The 21918-nt window shown below is 57.6% G+C and overlaps 1 protein-coding gene across 5 annotated transcripts in view; it reads right to left on the bottom strand.

Annotated features, from left to right (window-relative positions):
• Window positions 1–7978: 7978 nt before the first annotated feature.
• The window catches only part of LOC134560510 (Krueppel-like factor 5), a 28329-nt gene continuing 14389 nt past the window's right edge, over window positions 7979–21918 (bottom strand). For all 5 annotated transcript variants that reach the window (XM_063416587.1, XM_063416589.1, XM_063416588.1 and 2 more), the window contains 4 exons: window positions 21864–21911; window positions 17622–18519; window positions 14746–14805; window positions 7979–11051 (listed from right to left, as the gene is read on the bottom strand). In XM_063416587.1, coding sequence (XP_063272657.1) covers window positions 10873–11051; window positions 14746–14805; window positions 17622–18519; window positions 21864–21911 — 1185 coding nt within the window. In that variant the 3' untranslated portion in view covers window positions 7979–10872. The remainder of the gene's footprint in view (window positions 11052–14745; window positions 14806–17621; window positions 18520–21863; window positions 21912–21918) is intronic.

Here is a 21918-nt window from a genome sequence, read left to right as displayed (position 1 = left end):
AATTACTGCTCGTATCCAATAATTTGTTAATTAATTCCACAAGCAGCATCCCGAACTGCACAAACAACACCTCGCGGCTCCGCTCTGCACTCAAACCCTGCCCAGGTCGGGCCGGGGCGCTCTGGTTGCAGAGAAACCTTCTCCCAACGAGGCTGAGTGCTGCCTCCTCCTGGGGCAGTTAATTAGTGCTGGTTAATTGTGCTCCCCCGGTGCCGTCAGTGCCGGGAGTGCTGGCGGGGCTGGGCACACGCTGCCGCGCCCGGGGTGAGCGATGCCCCGCGGGGCTGCAGGTGGGCACAGTGCCCGGCGCTGAGGAGCGCTCCTGCTCCCCCTCCCCCCGGCCAGCACGGATGGGATCTCTCCCGGATTTTTTTCCTGCATTCTATGCGCAGTCTGCAGGTCCTGGGTGATAAATTCCCGGGAATGACAGCGGCTGGGACTCAGTGTCAGGAGAGGGAAGGGTTCCAGCTGCTCTGGGGACGCGGCTGTTCCAGGAGCTGCGCCAGTGCTGAGGTGGTGCCAGGAGCCCCTGAGGGCAGATCCTGGAACGGTTTGGGTGGGAAGGGAAGGAAAGCTCATCCCAATCCACCCCTGCCATGGCAGGGGCACCTCCCACTGTCCCAGGCTGCTCCAAGCCCTGCCCAGCCTGGCCTTGGGCACTGCCAGGGATCCAGGGGCAGCCACAGCTGCTCTGGGCACCCTGTGCCAGGGCCTGCCCACCCTCACAGGGAACACTTCCTGCCCAGTCTCCCATCCAGCCCTGCCCTCTGGCAGTGGGAGCCATTCCCTGTGTCCTGTCCCTCCATCCCTTGTCCCCAGTCCCTCTCCAGCTCTCCTGGAGCCCCTGTAGGCCATGGCAGGGGCTCTGAGCTCTCCCTGGAGCCTTCTCCTCTCCAGGTGAGCACCCCCAGCTCTCCCAGCGTGGCTCCAGAGGGGCTCCAGCCCTGGAACAGCTCCATGCTCTCCTCTGGATTCTCTCCAGCAGCTCCATGGAATTTTTATATTTTATCCTAGACTGGTTTGGATGGGAAAGGACCTTAAAGCTCATCCAGTCCCACCCCCTGCCATGGGCTGGGACACCTTCCACTATCCCAGAGTGCTCCAAGCTGGCCTTGGACACTGCCAGGGGTGTGGATACCCCTCTCTCTCCCTCTCCCTCTGGACCAGAGCTCCACAGAACAGGGCTCCCACCCAGCACCCCCCCAGGGATGTCTGGGATCAGCAGGACAAGAGGAAGGAGGGGGTGGCTCTGACCCCACAGCTCCTGTTCCCAGGCTGGGGCAGGGAGTGATGGATGGCTTGGGGAGGGAGAAGCAGGAGGTGCAGGATGGATGGAGCTGATTTCCATCCCCCTGTGGAGCTGGCAGGAGCTGGGATGCTGGGGGTGGGGGCAGGAGGTGATTTATTGATTGATTGATTTGTTTTGGGCTTTTATTTATTTATTTCTCACTCTCTCCCTCTGCACAAATCCAAAAATAAATCAGAACCAAGCCGAGAGCGGGATCAGATCAAGGCCAGAGGAGCAACAGGAGCCAGGGAAGGTCGGGAGGCAATCCCTGCTGTGGGGCTGGCACAGGGAAGGTCGGGAGGCAATCCCTGCTGTGGGGTGAGCACAGGGAAGGTCGGGAGGCAATCCTGGGTGTGGGGTGAGCACAGGGAAGGTCGGGAGGCAATCCTGGGTGTGGGGTGAGCACAGGGAAGGTTGGGAGGCAATCCCTGCTGTGGGGCTGGCACAGGGAAGGTCGGGAGGCAATCCCTGCTGTGGGGCTGGCACAGGGAAGGTCGGGAGGCAATTCCTGCTGTGGGGCTGGCACAGGGAATGTCGGGAGGCAATCCCTGCTGTGGGGCTGGCACAGGGAAGGTCGGGAGGCAATCCCTGCTGTGGGGCTGGCACAGGGAAGGTCGGGAGGCAATCCCTGCTGTGGGGCTGGCACAGGGAATGTCGGGAGGCAATCCCTGCTGTGGGGCTGGCACAGGGAATGTCGGGAGGCAATCCCTGCTGTGGGGCTGGCACAGGGAAGGTCGGGAGGCAATCCCTGCTGTGGGGCTGGCACAGGGAAGGTCGGGAGGCAATCCCTGCTGTGGGGCTGGCACAGGGAAGGTCGGGAGGCAATCCCTGCTGTGGGGCTGGCACAGGGAATGTCGGGAGGCAATCCCTGCTGTGGGGCTGGCACAGGGAAGGGTGGGAGGCAATGCCCCCCACTGGGGCTGGCATTTCACTGCCCGGGATGCAAAGGTCACCAGACCTGCTGCTGCTGCTCCGTGTGCCCTCCCTGCTGTCCTTCCCGCTGGGATGAAGGTTTGGGAAGGCTTTGATCACCAACCCTGCCGGCTGCAGCCTCCAGAGTCTCCTCTCCCCAGTGGGAACCTCTCCAAGGAAAAGCTGGAGCTGCTCAGTGCCTCTAAGGGACCTTATAAAACCATGGGATTATTTAAACTGGAAAAGGCCTCTGGGATCATCGAGTCCAGCCTCTCCTCCAGCACTGCCAAGGCCACCATGTCCCCAAATGCCACATCCATGCTGATTAAGTTCCCAGGATCCAGCCAATTCCTGGGAACAGGGCAGCTCTGTCCCTACACCATGAGAAAAACTGTCTGGCCCGGGGGAGCCTGGAATTCCAGTTCTACACCCCAAAAACCCACAACCCACAACACCCTGGGGGGCTCCAGAGGGTTCTCCCTGTGGGATGCTCCATCCTTGCTGCAGGAGGCAGAGCAAATCCTGGGGATACACAGCCTCTCTTCCAGCTGCTGGGGCTGCTTCTGGAGGCAGGAAAGGAGGGGCACCTGCCTCTGGAATGTGGGGATGGATATCCAGAGCAGAGGATATTTTAGGCTGGTGCTGGTGGAAGGTTTTGTGGGAGTCAGGAGGAGCTTGGAGCAGTCCCAGCCCCTTCCCAGGAATGCTGAGAGCTCCTCCAGGGTCGGGGCTGGAGCTCTGCCCCTCTCTGGTTGTGCTAATTAATATCACTGAGGAGGGAGAACATAGATATTAGCACTTAATTCTGATTAATGGGGCTAATAGGATTCTGCCAGGTTTGTTTGTCACCGTGGCTTCCCGAGCCTGGCAAATCCAATAAAAATTCCCAAATAAAAAGAGATTGCTTTAATATTTCACTGTTAGTGCAAACCAGCAGGGCACAGTTCCTGCCACTGGGAATTTGCTGGGGCTCATCCCCTGCACTCCAGGGTTTGGGGTTTTTCATCCATCCAGAGCACGGCCAGATCCCGTAGGGGGAGCAGAGTTTGTGGGAAGGACAAGTGGCACCCGTGAATCTGCCTCCAAAATTTCCTCCCTCCTTAAAGACTGGGAAAGACAGGGACTGGTTTGGGATGGGAGGGATTAAGGAGTGTCCCGTTCCACACTCCTGCTCTGAATTGGGGATTGTGGGGGGGTGGTGATGCTGGCACAGGGTCTGTGCCCTCCCCCCCTCCCCCAGGAGCTCTTGTCCAAGGAAAACCGGGCTCCATTCCTCTCCCAGCACACACATGAGAGGTCTGGAGAGCTCGGAAAGGATCCACAGGTCAGTGGCCAGTCAATGCCCCAGAGCCCCGGGCGGGGCTGTTTTTCAGCAGGGACACCCCCTGGGAAGCAGCGCCAGGGAATGGTGCTTCCCGAGGAGTCCTGTCCCCGCTCCTGACGGATTGGGGTGACCACAGCAGGGCCAGCCCAAGGGAAGGCTCCTCCCAGCACCGAGCGAGGATACAAATCCCTCTTGTCCAAAAATCCTGGAGCCACGAGCACCGGGAAGAGCCGCAGTGGCCGCACGTGGCTCATTCCCGGCACAGCAATTCCGCGATGTTCGGCACTGCACGGGAAACAGGGACAATTCCCGAGGCTCTGGGGTAGATAAACACCTGATAACGGGGTGGAAGAGGCCCCAGACTCAGCTCAGCCCGGCCGGGCAAAGCTCAGCCCCGGCAGGACGAGGCTCCGGCCAAGCGCGGGGCTCTGCTGCCCCAAGCGCTGCACGGGCGAGCGGCGCCGGCAGCCGGAGCCGGGAGAGGCGGAATGGAGCTGGGAGAGGCGGGATGGAGCTGGGAGAGGCGGGATGGAGCTGGGGACACGCGGGATGGAGCTGGGGACACGCGGGATGGAGCTGGGGACAGGCGGGATGGAGCCGGGAGAGGAGGGATGGAGCTGGGAGAGGCGGGATGGAGCTGGGGACACGCGGGATGGAGCTGGGGACAGGCGGGATGGAGCCGGGAGAGGAGGGATGGAGCTGGGAGAGGCGGCATGGAGCCGGGGACACGCGGGATGGAGTCAGAGGAGCTTCGGGAAAGCAAAGGATCCAGAGGTGAAGGTCTGGATCATCCCCTGCGCTGGCTGGAGGTGTGGGGAGGAGGAGGAGTTCCCCTGCTCTTCCTCATGCCTTGGCGGATGCTTTGGCTCCTCCTGAGCTGTCAGAGAGTCACGGAGTAGTTTATAGGAGAGAACAGCTTGTAGAATCCCAGATTTCGGGGGGTTGGAACCGACCTCCAAAGGCCATGGGCAAGGACACCTAAACCAGGACATTAAACCAGGCTGCTCAGAGCCTCTGTCCTGCAGGAACGAGCCGTGCTCCCAGAACTCACGGCCCTGGAGCAAGGAGGGTCTTGGGGCGGGGATATCCCTGGAGCGGGGATGTCCCTGGGGCGGGATGTCCCTGGAGTGGGGATATCCCTGGAGCGGGGATGTCCCTGGGGCGGGATGTCCCTGGAGTGGGGATATCCCTGGAGCGGGGATGTCCCCGGGGCGGGATGTCCCTGGAGCGGGATGTCCCTGGAGTGGGGATGTCCCTGGAGCGGGATGTCCCCGGAGCGGGATATCCCGGGTGCGGGATGTCCCCGAGCGCATTCCTGGTGTCCCGCAGCCGCACCCCGCGGTCTGGGCGGGCCTGACGCCGTCCCGGGGGCGGCGGGGCCGAGGCCACGGGGAGGGACCGGCACGGACACGGACACGGACACGGACACGGACACGGACACGGACACGGACACGGACACGGACACGGGTTGGTGGCGCCGCTGGAAAAATTCCATTCACCCGCGCCGTGAGTGGCGAGGTCTCAGCCGAAGCCCCCTGGGAGGCGATGGGAGCTCCACGGAGATCCCTGAGGATGCCAGGCAGGGGCTGAAGCACCCTGGTTTTCCCACTCTGTATCTCCAACCCTGTTTCATCGCCCCCCCGTCCTGTTCCCTGCTCCATCAGCCGTGTAGAGGCAGCAGTGGGAGCCAGGACAGGGAATATCCACATCCAGACCTCCCTTGGGTCCTAGGGGGGCCTCACGCACCTGCAGTCCAAACCTGAACAACCCCACAGCAAAGGGATCCCAAATCCCAACCCTCCTCTACACAAGTCACCGTCCCAGAGTAAAACTCCTTTTTTCCCTCTCCCAGAATTTTTGTCCTCTCGCTGGAGGCGGGGAAGGGCAGGGACATCCCCGGAGCTCTTCAGCACCAGGACCTGAGCCCCAAACGTGCCCCCAGCACCGGGCAGGGGCACAAACCCTTCCTCCTCCCGGTGGTGCCTGCTCCCTCCTGGGCTCGGAGCCTTCCCAGAGCGGGCCAGGAAGGAGCCGCTCCCGGAGCCGCTGCCGGGAGTCACCGGATCGCGTGCGGAGGGCTCACCTGAGCCCTCTAATCCCCTAATCCGTCACCAAGGAGACCCAGCCTTACCTGGCATGTGCGAGCAGAGGGGCCCCGCGGAGGGAGAGCCGCTCTCGCCCGTGCCAAGTCCCTTTTCGGCTCATCCCGGGGTTGCGGGGCTGGGGATGGAGCACGGAACTCCCTCCTTTCCACCCACCCCCACAGCAGCCCCCGCAGCTCAGCCGTGGCGGGACCGCTGGGATTTATCCGTCCCTGCTTTCCTGAGCATTTCTCAGCATTTCAGGAGAATTTGGGAGGATTTCTCCTCAAAGATGACACACAAGGAAAGTTTGAATGGACCACAGGAAACAAAGCCCCCCATGGGCTGAAGATCCCCTTGAGAGGGAGTCTGCCCTTGGAATTGGGAATGCTGAGTGTCCCCACAGGCTGGGAACACTGAGTGTCCCCACGGAATGGGAATGCCGAGTGTCCCCCCGGGCTGGGAACACTGAATGTCCCCACGGAATGGGAACACCAAGTGTCCCCAGGGAATGGGAACACCGAGTGTCCCCATGGAATGAGAATGCCAAGTGTCCCCGGGGAATGGGAATGCTGAGTGTCCCCAGGGAATGGGAACACCGAGTGTCGCGGTGGCCGCAGCTCTCCCGCCCAGCTCCGGGCCGCGCTGTTTGCCGCGTGTTATTTGAGCATTCATCTTGTTCAAGCACCATTTCAGCGCCGCAGGACGGGCCCTATCTCGCAGAAAAGAACTGAGAGCCTTCCTCCCCCCACTCCTGTCCCTCACTTTCCCCCCGGGCCTGGATTATCCCAAATAAACACTCACTTTGGGTAATGGTTAACTTTAATGGCTCGGGCTGCAGCGGGAGGCTCGGGGGGTTGATAGTCCCGGGGATACAGGAGATAAGGGCAGGGTTTGAAGTGCAGCGCTCGTGGCCGCTGTCACGGCCCGTTCCCTCAGGCCAGGGAACATTCTGTGCCACCTTCCCCAAAATTCACCCTGCCGGAGCTCCCCTTGTGTTTTCCGGCTGGTGGGAGCCAGGATTTGCGGCTTTGCCACGGCCACCAGCAGCCACACGCGTGTCCCGATGCCACAGGGCTCTGCCGGGCCCGGAGACACCCGCAGAACCCGCCCGGCCGCTCCTTCTCCTCTCGATTGTGCTTTCCCGAGTCAATGGATAACTTTACAGCCCACGGGCACATCAAACACAACAGCCCCGACCTGCCTGGGGAGATGTCGGGACGGCAAAGTTCAAAATCAAAGCCACCCTCAAAGTCACTGCCAGACTCGGGGGGCATCTCCAGGGGCCTCCCCAGGGGAGCTGGGCTGGGTTTTCTCCCCCCATCCCACCAGACCTCGGGCACAGGATGCCACGGGCAGGACCCCCGCTGTCCTGTGGGACCGTCCAGCTCCTCCCTCTGGAATCACGAAGGGAGCAGAGGAAGGACAGAGCCTGGCTGAGCCTCCCCAGGGAGTTCCCCATCCCCATCCTCCTTCCAGGTGTTTTCCAGCTCCTGGACATGGTGTGGTGGCATCAGCGTTGCTTCCTTCTGAATCCCACAAAAGAAACCGAGAGGAGTCTCCTGTTGGTGCCGTCACCTCCTGGTCATGCCCAGTGAGACCGTGTGGCCTCCTCCAGGCTTTCCCTGGGATTTTATCCCTCCCTCTGTCTCCTGCTTCCCTCGCTGTCCTCGATCCAGCTGGATCCTGGCATTCCTGGAGCTTTAACAGCCCGGCAGGAGCAGTCCATGCATGGACCCAGCTTTTACAGCCATTGCTTCACCATGGGCATGAACAAGGCCGGGACAGGGACAGTGCTGGGGGCACTGCAGGGAGTGGCAGCCATGGGGTGGGAAAGGGAGAAGGACTTTTGGGGACCCTTCTCTGCTGAGACCCCACTGAGGGGTGACTCTGAACTTCCATCTCTGCTCTGAGCCCTGTCCCAGATCTGCCACCGCTCAAGGAGGATGTTCCAGGGAGGAGCTGGCCCGAGGAGACCTCAGCCAGGTCTGACATCTCTGTGATGGGAGCAGTGTCCCCAGGGACAGGGAATGTTCAGGTGTCTCATCCCTGTCTTGTCCCTCTCCCCCTCCTGGCTCTGCTCCAGCTCCCTCCGGGATCCGTGGATGCCTCATTTCCCTCCTCAGGATAAAGAATGGGAGCCCATGAAGGTGAGGGGACCAGAACCAAGGGTTATGTCCCTCCTTCCCCTTCCCACGGCACTGGGACAGGGACAGGACCCACTCCCAGCTCACACTATTCATGGATCCTTCCCTACCTGGGCACCCATTTCCCCAACAAAAAACCTTAATTTCCCCTTTTCCTTAAGCCTGGAAAAGCAGAGGGTGAAGGCAAAAAAAAGCTCTTGGAGCAAAAAGAACCAGAAGCCAGGTCTGCAGGTGATAAAATTTTATTACAAAATAGGAGATGGATCAGTATTCCTGGGGAATTCGGTGGGGGGAGAGGGGTTCTGTACAAACACAGCATCACAGGAAAAGAAATCTTCCCTCCCCCACACATTTTCCAGGCCCCAATTTCTTCCCAATTGTGTTCATCTTGGATAATAAAGGATCACCTGGAAGAACCCACAAAGTCACACAGCACTTTTGGCCTATTTACAGAGATTTTCTCCCCATTATCAAAGAGAGGTGAGGCACCCACATTCCAGCGTTTGATCCACTCCTTGCAAAGCTTTTCCAAAACGTCCCAGGGGACTGGGGAATGGAGGCACCTTCATTTGTCACAAGTGTCACGTGGCTCCATCAGCACCACTCCCCTTTCCCCGGATTTCTCCCCAAAAACAGCTGCCCTCGGCCACCAATACAAACCCAGAGCTGTCCACTCTGTTCATAGAAAAATAAAGGAATAAAAGCCAAGGATTTGCCATGATTTTCATTTTTAAAAACAAAAAAAATGGTTGCATAGAGAAGCATTTGCATGTGAGGAGTTTGCATACAGAGCAGTGGGTGGGTGCTAAAACACTTCTGCCCCTTATCAAATAATAAAAAACAATATATATATATTTATATATTTACACAGAGTCCAGGGGAGGACAAGTAGAGGCTGTAGGGAAAAGGATTCCCAAGATTAGCAGGAAAATTATGTCCAATTCCCCTTGGATTTCAAGCTGCCTGTTGGTCCATTTGGCTTTGTACTGGTTTTTAGGAAACTGGTTTTGGGCTCCATCAGCATCACAGGGTGGGGAAAGAGGAGAATCAGGGATGGGAAGAGGAGGTTTCCTTCTCCAAAGGCAGAGGGGGGTGAAGAGACCCCTCTGACAGGGTCATGGGTGGGGCTGATGGTGACACACACGGGACCCTGTGCCTTGTGGTTTGGCTCCTGCACTGGGGAGGTTCAACCACAAGCGACGCCCTAGAAAATCATCTTGGAGTGTGGAGGTTGGTGCTGAGGGCTGGAAAACTGTTCCCACTGTTGGGAAAATCATCCAACAATTCCATGGCCTTTCCCTCCTCCATTCCCACCCTCCCTGGTGGCATAGGAGGCTCCTGGCCAAAGAGCCACAGGGAAGAGTCGCCACAGAGCTGGGCCATCGTCCATCCCGAAGTCTACAGCACACCAAGGACCCCAAATCCTCCCTGCCCTCCTCTCCTGTCACACAGACCGATGGGATTGGTGCTGCTTATCCAAGGAAAAGGCCAGGCAGGAACCCAGCAGCAGCTTTGGCAACAGCAGAGAGGAGTGACCTCCAAATTCCAGCCTGACCATGCCATGGTCCAGCGTGGCCTTCATCCCACACATCAATCTGTGCGTCACCTGAATTTATCCAAGGGAAAACAAGAGAGGAGGAGGAGGGTGTGGAACAAATCAATACTCTGCTGGACACAGCAGGCCCATTATTTGGTCCTGATTTATTTATAACTCTCACAGCTGGTCTTGGAACTGGCTCTTGTTGTGCCCAAATTTAACCCCTGGAAGGCTTTGGAGAACGGGGATGTGCATCCCACAGGACGGGGGGAAGGAGCCTAGGGAGCCAGAGGTGGTGAACCTGTGAGGTAGTCACGTGATTCCACTCTGAACAGCAGGATTCATTAGAATTTGTTTCCAAGATGCTTTTTTCCCTTTTTTTTTCCCCATCTTATGGAATGGCAACAGCACAAGCCCGGTGGCACCAGCAGCCACCGAGTCCTTGCGGGAGGATTTTGGAGAAGGGCACCACTGGTGGATTCTGGGACACCAGACCTTCAGCAGTGGCTCTTTTGCTGTCCCTGTTTGGTTTCAAACCCACGCTGGTCCTCCCAGACACACCTGAAGTCCAAATTCCTCTTGGAAGCAGAAATGCTAAGGACACAACCATAAAAACCTGGCCAGGCCAGGCAGGTGTTCACAGTCCCAAGTTGGCTGCCAGGAATGGGCTCAGTGACGTTTTGTCACCTGCTTCTGTGCTGCCCCTTGTCTGAAGGGTGAGTCTGTCACAGGTCTGTTCTTCTATGCCCCCACAGAGATGGGGATTGTCACCCCCGACAGCCCTGGGCACAGCTCCTGCTCTGACACGGCACGGGTGCCACATCCATGGTCACACCGTGGGGGACAGTGCCACATCCATGGTCACACCATGAGGACAGTGCCACATCCATGGTCACACCATGGCACAGGTGCCATATCCATGGTCACACCATGAGGACAGTGCCACATCCATGGTCACACCATGGAACAGGTGCCACATCCATGGTCACACCATGGGGGACAGTGCCACATCCATGGTCACACCATGAGGGACAGTGCCATATCCATGGCCATGCCATGGGACAGGTGGCATAGCCATGGTCACTCCATGGCACCAGTGCTGCATCCATGGTCACACCATGGGACAAGGTGCCATGTCCATGGTCACACAGTGTCACATCCATGGCTATGCCATGGGAGTGTCCAAGAGTCTCCAAGTGAGATCTGTCACAGCCAAGCTGTCACATCCTCCTGGGCCTCAGCAGAGAGGCAAAACCCATCCCAAAAATACCTTGAGACACTAAGTCGCTCCTGAGTGACAAATAAATAGCAGGATTGCCAGAAGAAAGCCCTTGGGAATCCAAGCTCCATGGCCCCGCTGTCACCAGGAGCCTTGTCAGGAGATCAGTCTGTGACCAGGGCTCGTTTGAAATGAGCTGGGTGGGTTTCAGTCTCTTGTGAAACCACAGACGGGGCCAGGCTGGCAGGGGCTCTCCTGCCGCCCCGGTCGATGGTGGCGCGGGGTCGTTCCTATGTACAGGCTCTTCCCGGGGAGGAGGGAAGGCTTTGAGCTGCTCTCGGACAGGCAGGAAGGGCGGCGGCTCCTAGTTCTGGTGCCTCTTCATGTGCAGGGCCAGGTGGTCGGAGCGGGAGAAGCAGCGGCCGCACGCCGGGCACTTGAAGGGCTTGGCGCCCGTGTGCTTGCGGTAGTGCCGGGTGAGCTCGTCCGAGCGGGCGAAGCGCCAGTCGCAGCCGTCCCACGTGCACTTGTAGGGCTTCTCACCTGCCCAGGGACAGCCACAGGTCACACCTCCCACACAGAAACACCTCACACCCAGCCCCCAAAACACCCCCGGGCCTCTGGAGGTGCCCACCTTCCGTGGCACTGCCAGGGCTCCCCAGTGTGCACATAGACACTCAATCCACCATGGACCGAGCTGCACCACACAGCTCTTGTCCCACTTCATCCCTACCCAACCTCCCAAAAACACCCCCAAGCCTCTGGGAGACTCCCAATTTCCTTGGCACTGCCAGGGCTCTCCAGAGGACACAGTCAGCCCAGAACCACCCAGGGATTGAGCTGCACCAACCAGGTCCTGCCCCTCTTCACCCCCTTCCACTTTGCCTTCTAGTGCTCTTCGAGTTCCTGTTGGGTTTTGGAGCATTTCTAAATGCTAAAGGCTAAAAACAACTTGTGAATTAGGTGGGGTTTTTTAAATAAAAAGCCAAAAATTCTTAAGGAAGGTATGAGTGGTGGGAGGCACCAGGAGGAAGACAGGGCTCTAAATCTAAATTTCAATCTGAAAAATCGAAATTTTTTTAAACTGCCTTCCAATGTGGGTGGCTTCACCTGGAAGTGCTCAAGACCAGGGTGGATGGGGTTTGGAGCAACCTGGTCTGCTGGAAGGCATCGTTAAAGGATCAGACAGCCTTTAAAGACCCCTCCCAAAGCCCAGCCATTCCAGGATTCCATGACCTAACGCTCCACACCTCCAAGCTCCCCCACCAGCAGCTCTGTACACAACGCATTGTGTTTCCCTGGGAGCGTTCAGGTGATGTCATCCCCGTGCCCTCTCCCCCTCCCTCCCAGACACACCCATTCCCAACTGAAATCCATTCAACCAGGCGCCTTCCCAGCCAGCTGGGAACGGGGCTGGAAAAGCCCGCGGCCGCTTCCAGCCAGGCCACGGGGCTGAACCCTGGCTGCAGCCCTGTCCCCACGCAGGGCGTGGTGCTCTCAAATATTAGTGCTGCTCTTAACAGCCTGAACAAGCAGGCAGAGTTCAGGGAATGTGCTGACATTCCCGACCTCAAATATTTACCCGTTCCGGGGCCAACTGACGGGCGCAGCGGCGCAGCGGGAGCGCACGTCCGCACCAGCACGCGTGCACAGGCATGTGTGCCCTGCCCTACCCTGCCGTGCTTCCAGGGATTCCTTCCTCCCCAGGCTTCCAGGGAGACCTTCCCATGCTTCCAGGGAGCCCTTCCTCCCACAGGATACTGCATGGAACCAGGGAATCCTGGAACAGCTCGGCTTGGAAAGGACCTTAAGGCCCTTCGTGTTCCACCATGCCCAGATCAGGTTCCACCAACTTCCAGGGATTCCTACATCAACTTCTAGGGATTCCTTCCTCTCCATGCCTCCCAGGGAGCCCTTCCTTGTACAGACTGCTCCACAGAGCAAGGGAATCCTGGAATGCCTTGGCTTGGGAGGGACTTCAAAGCCCATCTTCTTCAGACCAGGTTCCACTAGACCGCATTCCACCTTCCACTAGATCCACGTCCTGTCCAGCTTGGCCTTGAATAATTCCAGGGCTGGGAATGCCCCGTTTGGCCAGGGAAGTGAAATCAGCCACAGCAAGGCTGGATAGTGGATAAAACAGTGGATAAAACACAATCCCATGGATACATGAACCTGGAGGAGGCAGAGCAGCACGAGCACACACTGCTCCTCCAAAAACCCCTGGATGCTGCTCTGTGGGAAAGGGAGGGGGATTTTTATGGCTCAGGCAAACACAGCACTTGCAGAGGATTTACAAGGAGTTGGTGGGGGTTTTATGGGACTTGGGACACGCCAAGACAAGGTAGGATTTTCCCAAAGGCAGGATTTGCCCCTTGCAGGCCAGACATTGTCCCCTCCAGGTCACCTGGCTGGGTCAACCCCACTGAAGCCCTCTGCTTTCAAACAATGCCAGGTTGATGTCCAGGACAGAATCCCAAGGTTTCCCATTGTCCCAGGTTTCCCATTGTCCCAGGAGCTGGCTGCCTCTCCCAGGACAGCACGGCAGGGCGGGCTCAAACAAAGGATCCAGGGTGGCATTCCCGGCCCCGGGGGTTTATGTTTAACCTCACAATGGCACCCAGGAAATGAACGGTGGCTGCGGGAGAGGAAAACACCCGCCCCATGGCAACGGGAAACCACAAGGAAAGAGCTCCCAGACCATGGACTCTCAGGCAGGGAATGGGAGAAGGGACACTTTTAACCCTTGGGGTGATGGAGCTGAGGCAGGATTTGGGGTGAGTCCTTGCTCTTTCAGCTCTGGTGTCACTATGAGATCTCTGGTGATGACCTCAGCAAGGCCTCCAAAACAAAACACGAGGCTTAAAACCATTGGATGCAGAGATCCTGGTTCTGGATTGGATTCCCTGCTTTTTGCTCACCACCACCAGTTCTCCTGACCCCCCAGCTCATGTCCTTCCTCACTTCTCCACCCTTCCCTCTAACAGGCAAGGGAAGGGAAGGAGGCAAAGCCACTTGGATTTCCTGCCTGATTACTGGGAAACCTGGAAAAACTACTGGAGTTTTCTTGGATTTCAAACCCATCCAAGTTTTCCTGGGTACATCTTTGTATGTGATAGGTAAGGAGGCACCCAACTCATGGACCCTGTCCTGGGCACAGAAGGGACAAGAGATATTTAATTTAATTTAATTTAATTTAATTTTAAAGCCCTGATCCCAGACTGTGATAAATCCCTATCAGCACCCAGCTCTGGGACAACATCCTTCCTGTTCCCTTTTTTCTATCCCTTCCGTGATGTTTTCCAGCCCCCTCCTCCCCAGTCCCCGCCAAAGAAACGTCGTGGCTCACGCACAAAGTGAAATTCTTTGTTTGAAGGGCTGATAAGAGGAGAAAGGAACAGAGCCAAGAGCAAGAACCAATTCCCAGCCACAGAATGGGGTTTGGTCGTTGTTCATAAAAAAGAGAAGTGAACTCTGGGCCCAGCTTAATTGCTCTCAGTAAAGATCAGCCCTCCTATAAAAGAGATTTATGAGGGCACTGATGGTTCCTGGACTACCTGGGGATCTGATAACATTTCAGGTATAATAAATGCCTTAATGAGGGCGCCGGGGCTTGAATGCAGAGTGTCACGGAGCTGGATCAGCCCAGGGGAGCTGTGCTGGGAGCTGCTCCCAGCTGGGCTCCCTCTTTGCACCGTGGCACCCTTGGGAAGGAGGGTACAGCCCATCCCTGAATGGACTGGGAGCCCTTCCCTGTGTGGGTTCAGAGGGAGTGGGACACAGTGGGACACGAGGGGTTCCTCCCTCTCCTTAGGAGCCCTGGTGGGGTGGGTTTGACACAAAGGAGATGCCCTCGTCTCCTCAGAGATCCTAAACATGCAACACAGGCCCCACACAACCTTCCTGTAGGATCAGCAGGATCAGCCCCGGGTAGGATTTGGGACATATCAAGGGAAGAGCTCAGAGTGACAAAAAAATCAAAGAATCAAAGAACAGATCACGTTGGCAGGGACCTTAAAGCTCATCTTGCACCTCGGTAACTTCCACTATCCCAGTGTCCAGCCTGGCCTTGGGCACTGCCAGGGATCCAGGGGCAGCCACAGCTGCTCTGGGCACCCTGTGCCAGGGCTTCACCTCCCTCACAGGAAACAATTCCTGCCCAATATCCCACCTATCCTTGCCCTTTTTAGGGGGGTTGGTACCTGAGGCTGGCAGCATTTCCTGGAGCTGCTCTTACCTGTGTGAGTCCTCTGATGTGCCTTCAGATGGGAGCTCTTGGTGTAAACCTTTGAGCAACCTGCAAGGACAGAAAAAAGCACAATTTCCCTGTGAGAAAGGGGCCCTTGCTCAAACAAACTCTGATATTTGAGGGGGGGACAGGGCTGGGCCATGCAAATAAGCCTGGCTTGGGCTCAGCATTAACTGAAGAGCATTTACTCTTAGGCAGAGAGATCTGAACACCTTCTCCTGCCACCCATGGGAATTGTGCTGGGAATTAGGGTGGGGACAGTCAAGCACAGAGGTTCAAACCCCCCCTTCCACCACCAGGATGAAAAGATTCAATTCCCCCCAATTTCTGGCTCTGTGGTGCCCTTTGCCTCTCTGGGTTCCAGTCATAGCTGATATCACTTTGCAAGGCTGGGTTTTGTAACAGTCCTAGCCCAGCAGACAGGGTACAAATGTTCCAGGAAGCAGCCAGGGACAGCCACAGCTTGGCTTCCAGGTCCCAGAACAGAGCCAGAGGGAAGCGTTTTCACAAGATCAGTATGAACAGGTTTCATCAAAGACAGGGTTGAACAGAGACACCATGACTGGGGAAAGTTCCAACAGCAGGTGTCTCAGGAATGAGTCAGGTTTAATTCCTCTGAAGTTTCAGTTGGATAAAGCTTAAGGAAGCCTCTGCTGCCCTTTCTGGCCCTGCCACTTTGTGTTTTGATGAGGATATTCAAATATGAATTTGAATTTTTATGACCTACACAAGCAACACGGGGACATTTTTCGTCCCAGTGTTTCCACCCAGCCCAAAGGAGCCTCTTGCCCAGGATCAGCCCTTGATCCTGTCCTGCTCAGATGGGGCAGGAGCTGCTTTTCCCCTCTTTGGCAGGAGGGACAAGGGGTGGTTCAGTTTTGCTGCTGGTGCTCTCAGGCTTTGGCAGCCCCTCACATTTGGGAGAGAGATCACGGAATCATAGAATGGTTTGGGTTGGAAGGGACCTCAAAGTTCTTCTCATTCCACCCCTGCCATGGGCAGGGACACCTCCCACTGTCCCAGGCTGCTCCAGCCCCAGTGTCCAGCCTGGCCTTGGACACTGCCAGGGATCCAGGGGCAGCCACAGCTGCTCTGGGCACCCTGTGCCAGGGCCTGCCCACCCTGCCAGGGAACAATTCCTGCCCAATCTCCCATCCAGCCCTGCCCTCTGGCAGTGGGAGCCATTCCCTGTGTCCCGTCCCTCCATCCCTTGTCCCCAGTCCCTCTGCAGCTCTCCTGGAGCCTCTCTAGGTTCTGGATGAGGCCTTTACAAAGGTCTCCCATGTTCATCTGGTTCCAGGTGTGAAGTCTCCAAGCCCCCTTCACTTCCCCACACAGATCAGGTTGGGCAGAATTCCTCACGATTATTCCTGACTGGAGTCACCTCCAGCTGATCCTTTGAGGGATGGATCACATGGATCCCTGCTCCACCTCTGCACGTACTGACCCAGAATTTATTCAGCACAGATTGGGGTATATTTTTTTTGCACCACAGACCAAAATCCTGCTAAAAACAGTTTTGCCTTGGTGCAAATCCTGCAGGGTTAGCCTCTGAGCAGTCAGACACAAAGAATCTGCCTCAGATCTAATTCCACCTTTCATGTCCTCACCATGACCAGCAGAAGGTTAAAAATTCAGCACAAGCCATCAACCACTGGCAGCTTCTGGCTCAGAAAGTCCCTGATCCACAGGATGCCAGAGAATGGGAAGGTGTAAGCACAGAAAGATCTCTCTCAGCCTGTCCTGTTCTTCCTGGCATCATGGCTGGAGACAGGATCTGGAGCAGGCAGAGCCTCTGGGCTGACCTCCAGCCACTCCCAAGCCATGGAAAGTGTCCATAAATCTCACAGGAGGCAGTTAGGAAGTGACTTTCCTCATTCACACACCCCCACGGGAAAACTGCTAATCCACAACTAGTCAGCACTGGGGACCAGCCCAGGAAGTGGGAGGTGTGTCCTGGCTCCAGGAGTGCCATCTCCAAGCCCTCAGGTGGCTCTCACTGGCATCTCTCAATGGGATTTGCTTCCCCAGTGTGTGCCTTGGAATCCCAGGCTGGTTTGGGTTGGGAGGAAAGCTCATCCCATTCATCCCCACCCTGAGCAGGGACACCTTCCACTATCCCAGTGTGCTCCAAGCCCTGTCCAGCCTGGCCTTGGGCACTTCCAGGGATCCAGCCCCAGCTGCTCTGGGCTGATCCCCAGCTTGAGGACTTGGAGCTAACTGGGACAGTGGAAGGTGTCCCTGCTCATGGCAGGGGGTGGGATGACATGGGCTTTAAACATCCCTTCCAACCCAAAGCACTCCATGATTGCCCTTCCACAGCTCCTGCTGCAGCACATGGAGCCACGGAAGGGTGGCACAGGGATATTCAGCTCATTGACTCTTTGGAAGATCAGAACTCTCAGAGAGAGTCCAGCAATGCTCTTGGTGGGAATTCCTTGCTGGTTTTCCACCCACTGTGAGAGAGAGGGAAAGGAAGGGTCAGTGGCAATGGCAGAGTGGCCTCATGTGGCTGCTCAGGGTTGGAAAAGACCAGAGCGAAGGCACAGCTCAGGAGCAGATCCCCAGGAGCAGATCCCCAGGAGCAGACCCCGAGGAGCAAATTCCCAGGAGCAGATCCCCAGGAGCATCCCTGGTTTTGCAGAAGCTCTCTACCTTGCTGAGTCGCTTTTGCCAGAGTGTAAAGGGAGAGGGAAGGGGACAAAACAGGAACCACACCATGCTGGTGGGATCAACCTCTTCTACTCCCTCCCACTTCCCTGGGGCTCCATCCACAGCTTCATCCCCAAAGGAGCTCAGCTTATCCTCCCTGGAGGCTCCCACCCATCCTCGGGGTGCCAAGACTCCCCCAGTGAGGAGCACACCTGGGTAGTCACAGTGGTGGATCCTCCTCTTCTCCAGCTCGGGGTTGTTACGCCGGTTGTACTTGGGGGGCTGCATCACGAGGTGCCCCTGGGAGAGGCCCCCGACGCCGTTGGGAACTGGGGGGATCTGGGACGACTGGACCAGCTTCAGTCCAAAAGTGGCTTCATAGGAGGGTGGGGGAGAGATGGTGTTGATGAGCTCGGGTTGGTTCTCGGGGCTGCCAGGCTGCGAGTTGGGGGGCGAGGGGGGCAGGGTCACCCCCGGAGCGGGGTAGAACTGCCCGGGGATGTTCCCGAAGCTCCCCTGTCCCTGGGCCATGTGTGGGTACTGCTTGAGGGGCCCTGCTGGCTGCACGGGTCTGTGTGCCATGCCAGCCACCGAGCCTGTGCACATGGTGACCCCGCTGAGGCAGCTGACGGCCGTGGTGCTGCTGGACGAGGACGCCAGGGCGGGGATGTCGGCGCCGGCAGCACCCAGGGGCAGCTGGAAGAGCTGGGACGGCTGTGGGTGGGCAGGCAGCGGCACCTCGGCGGGCATCTCCTGCTTGATGAAGATGTTGTTGACCGCCACCGACTGGGGCATGCTGAAGACGCTGGTGAAGTCGGGCAGGGTCTGCGTGGCGCCCGAGGAGGACGAGCAGGGCTGGGAGAAGCCGGCGCCGGGCTCGGTTTTGATCTGCGGGAAGGGGGCCACGGGCTTGGGGGGCCGGTAGAGCCCCGTGCGCAGGTGGGTGGTGTCGGGCAGGATGACGTTGATGTTCACGCTGTAGGGCGTGGAGCTGGGCTTCTCCGTGGAGAAGAACTCGTCCACCACCGAGGCGCTCTCCCGGCGGTATTTCTTGTCCACCAGCACAGGCGGCGCCTCGCTGGGCAGGTACTTGTCCATCTCGGAGCGCGCCTGCGGCGAGAACACGGACAGGGCAGCTGGGAAAGGTGACCCTGACACCCAGCACGGGGCAGGCCAACGCTCGAAGGGGATTTGAGCAAGCAGGAAATGGAGGGAGCAGCAGGAACAGCCCGGGAACCTGAGCTGAGGTGATTTAGCTCCGGGTCTGACTCAGCCAGACTCCCCAGGGCTGAATCAGCATCCTCTGCCCTACTTCCCCCCTCCCTATCTCCCCGATAACACTGGGCAGCCGGGACAGGATGCAGGCAGGACAGAAATTAAACCTGATAAAGGGAAGCAAGCTTTGGGTGCAAAGCTTTGGGCCCACAAACAGCAGGAGTGAGCACCAGGAATGGGATGGATCCAGCCAGGATCACACCTCAGGCATGCTGGATCTCCAGCCCACCTTGGACATGCTGGCTCTGATTTCCTTTAAACTCAGCAGCCTGGGGAGTGTTTTATTCTGGGGAAAGTCTCTTTAATGAACTGAGGAATTCTAGGACAATATCTTTAATTAATTTGAAATAATTTGGGCCTAGAAATCTAAGTGATATTGCCACAAATTCAGTGTGTTCTGAGCCTAAAATGAGAACAGTTCCTGCCTTCCTGCCTCACCTGGGCAGTGACTCAGCCCTGGGCTAACCTTTGGGTTAGTTCTGGTTTTACAGAGCTGTTTTTACAAGCCTGGTTCCTCCAAGGTCCCAGAACCTCTGGCTCTGGTTCCTTCCCTTCCTGGTTCCTGCCTGCTGGGGCACCCCACTGGATCCAGCCCCAACAATCCAGCACCCTGATGGAGCAATCCTCGAGGAAATTCATCTTCTGGTGCTGGATGACTCAGGTTCTGCTCATTGTGGTTGCAGATCCTAGCACTAAAGCTCTCGTGCAGAGCTGCAGCCCTTAATTACTGGTGGATCTCCAAGTGTCAAAGCCCTCATTCCTATGGACAGCAGCTGGAAAACCACCAGGTTTCCCTGGCAGAGCCTGGAGTGCACTCCAGGAGTGGGAGCTGAGCTCAGCCCACGCCCTGAGCCGAGGTTTCCAGCCCTGAACTGTGTCACCACAGTGCCACGGGCCAAAGTCAGCCCTGCTGCCACCTCAGGGCTCTTAACAAAGCTGGGCGGGAGCCAAGAGATTTCCTCGCCCTTTCCAGGGAAAGGATCACGGAGCTTCCAGCTCATTCAAAGAGCCTTTGCACCTCTGGGAGCCCTGCTGGCAACACATGGCTGAGCTGGCTGGCACCCAGGCACGGGGACAGCACAAATCCACCCTCTGCCACTCGGGAGGGAGCTCAGGGAGGCCGTGCTGGGAAGGGCCACGCTGGGACTGTGCGCACACAGCGTGCTGGGAATCCTGCAGAATCAGGGAATTGTTGTGTGAGGAAAGACCTCTAAGGTCATCGAGTCCAACCATGACATGTCTACCCTTGTCAAACGTGGAGGTGCTGGAAGTTCCTGTCCTGGTTAAAGGGAGCTCAAACAGCCCCTCTGGAGAAGGAGCCCTCGCTCAGGCACAGCCTTGAGCTACTTGTGGAGCCATGGAATATCCCAAGTTGGAAAGGATCATCCAGTCCAACCCCTGGCCCTGCACACCCCAACACCTCCACCCTGAGTGACCAAACGCTCCTGGCAGCCTCGGGGCTGTGCCCACTCCCTGGGGAGCCTGGGAATAAGGATGAGGATGGATGAGGAACCTTTCCCTGATATCCACCCTAACCCTCCCTGGCACAGCTCCAGCTGTTCCCTGGTGCCTGTCCCTGGTGCCTGCCCTCCCTCCTTACCCCAAGGCATCAGCAGGAGGCAGGGAGGGAGCTCAGAGAGCTGCACCTCCATCCCACCCTCACGGAGAGCTCCAAGCCCCGAGGAGTCCCTCCCTGCTGGGTTCCCTCCCTCGGGAGAACCACGGCAAAGCCCTGGAGCCCAGCCCCGGGCACTGCTGGCACCCAGGCTGGCACGGGCCAGGTTCCCTTGGGAATCAGCTCACCCCGGGCAGCTCGGAATGCCACACATTCCTGAGCAATGAACAGCCCCACTTGGCAGCAGCAAGGTGCTGGGTGCCTTTTGCTTCCACACTTCCCTTATCTCTGGCATTTCACTTTTTCACCTCCAGTTCCCAAGGGAAGGTCCTTCTGCTGAAGGGGACCAGGCAGGGATACAAATGGGGAAGGCTGTGGAGCTCAGAGGGCCTTTCCACACTAAAGGATTCCATGGAGGGCCCAAATTTGCATGGAGGGCCCTTCTTGGGTGTCACCCAACCTCCCTTCCTCCAGAACCACCCCTCCCTGCAGAGTACAGTCCTTTCCTGGTCTTTCCATTAAAAAAACCACAGTAATTCCCCTTCAGGCTCCTGGAGAAAGGGGTGATAAGGACAGCAGTGGCTGTCACCGGTCAGGACACCAGCCCTGCCCATTGCTCTGTGTGTGTGTGCAGGACCCGGACAACAACAATCCCACCCCATGGAATGCTCCACTATTCACATTTCTGCAGGAATCCCTGCCACAGTTCCACAGGAATCCCAAGCACCAGCATCCTTCCCACAGGGAGAAATGGGAACCTTTTGTCTGTGGCCCAGAAACACCTGGAAAACACTGCCTGGCCTGGTGCTGGCACCTCCGACCCCAAAGCACTTCCCAACCAGTGCCCTATCCAAATCCAGCAGCTGAGGAAGCTGGGAAAGGGGCTCAGCCTAGAGAAAAGGAGGCTCAGGGGAACCTTGTGGCTCTGCACAGCTCCTGACAGGAGGGGACAGCCAGGGGGGGGTCAGGCTCTGCTCCAGGGACAGGGACAGGAGGAGAGGAAACGGCCCCAGGCTGGGCCAGGGAGGCTCAGGTTGGATATTAAGGACAATTCCTGCATGGAAAGGGCTGTCCTGCCCTGGCAGGAGCTGTCCAGGGCAGTGGGGCAATCACTGTCCCTGAAGGGGTTTAAAGGCTGTGTGCATGTGGCACTTGGGGACAGGGGCAGTGGTGGCCTCGGCAGTGCTGGGGGAATGGTTGGACTTGATGGTCTTGGAGAGCTTCTCCAAATTAAACAATTCTGTGATCCTACAAAGTGCTCAGCTCAGGATCAGCACAACTGAGGTGACCAAGTGCCCTCAAGCGCTCAGGTGCTCCCGGCTGTCACTCATGGCTCCTGTCCCATGGGGACACACAGGCCATGGAGGTGACAGTGACAAACTGACACAGGGGACTGGCAGAGACAGAGAGACGTGTCCCAGCTGGAAGGATGGAAGGAGGGAGTGGGAGGGAGTGGGAATGGGGAGGGGGGAATGTCCCAGCTCAGTCTCTTGGGGACTTCTGTGCTCCCCCTTCCCACCAGGAGCAGGAGGACACAGGGGAAGGAAGGAGGGAAGGCACTCACCTCCAGGATGAGCGGCGGCATCCGCTGGTCCATCCTCATGGGGTGCAGCTGTGGG

Source organism: Prinia subflava, chromosome 20, assembly GCF_021018805.1.
Source record: "Prinia subflava isolate CZ2003 ecotype Zambia chromosome 20, Cam_Psub_1.2, whole genome shotgun sequence".
Taxonomy (NCBI): Eukaryota; Metazoa; Chordata; class Aves; order Passeriformes; family Cisticolidae; genus Prinia; species Prinia subflava.
The sequence above is the reverse complement of the archived record's forward strand: the minus strand, read 5'-3'. Positions and strand labels throughout refer to the sequence as shown.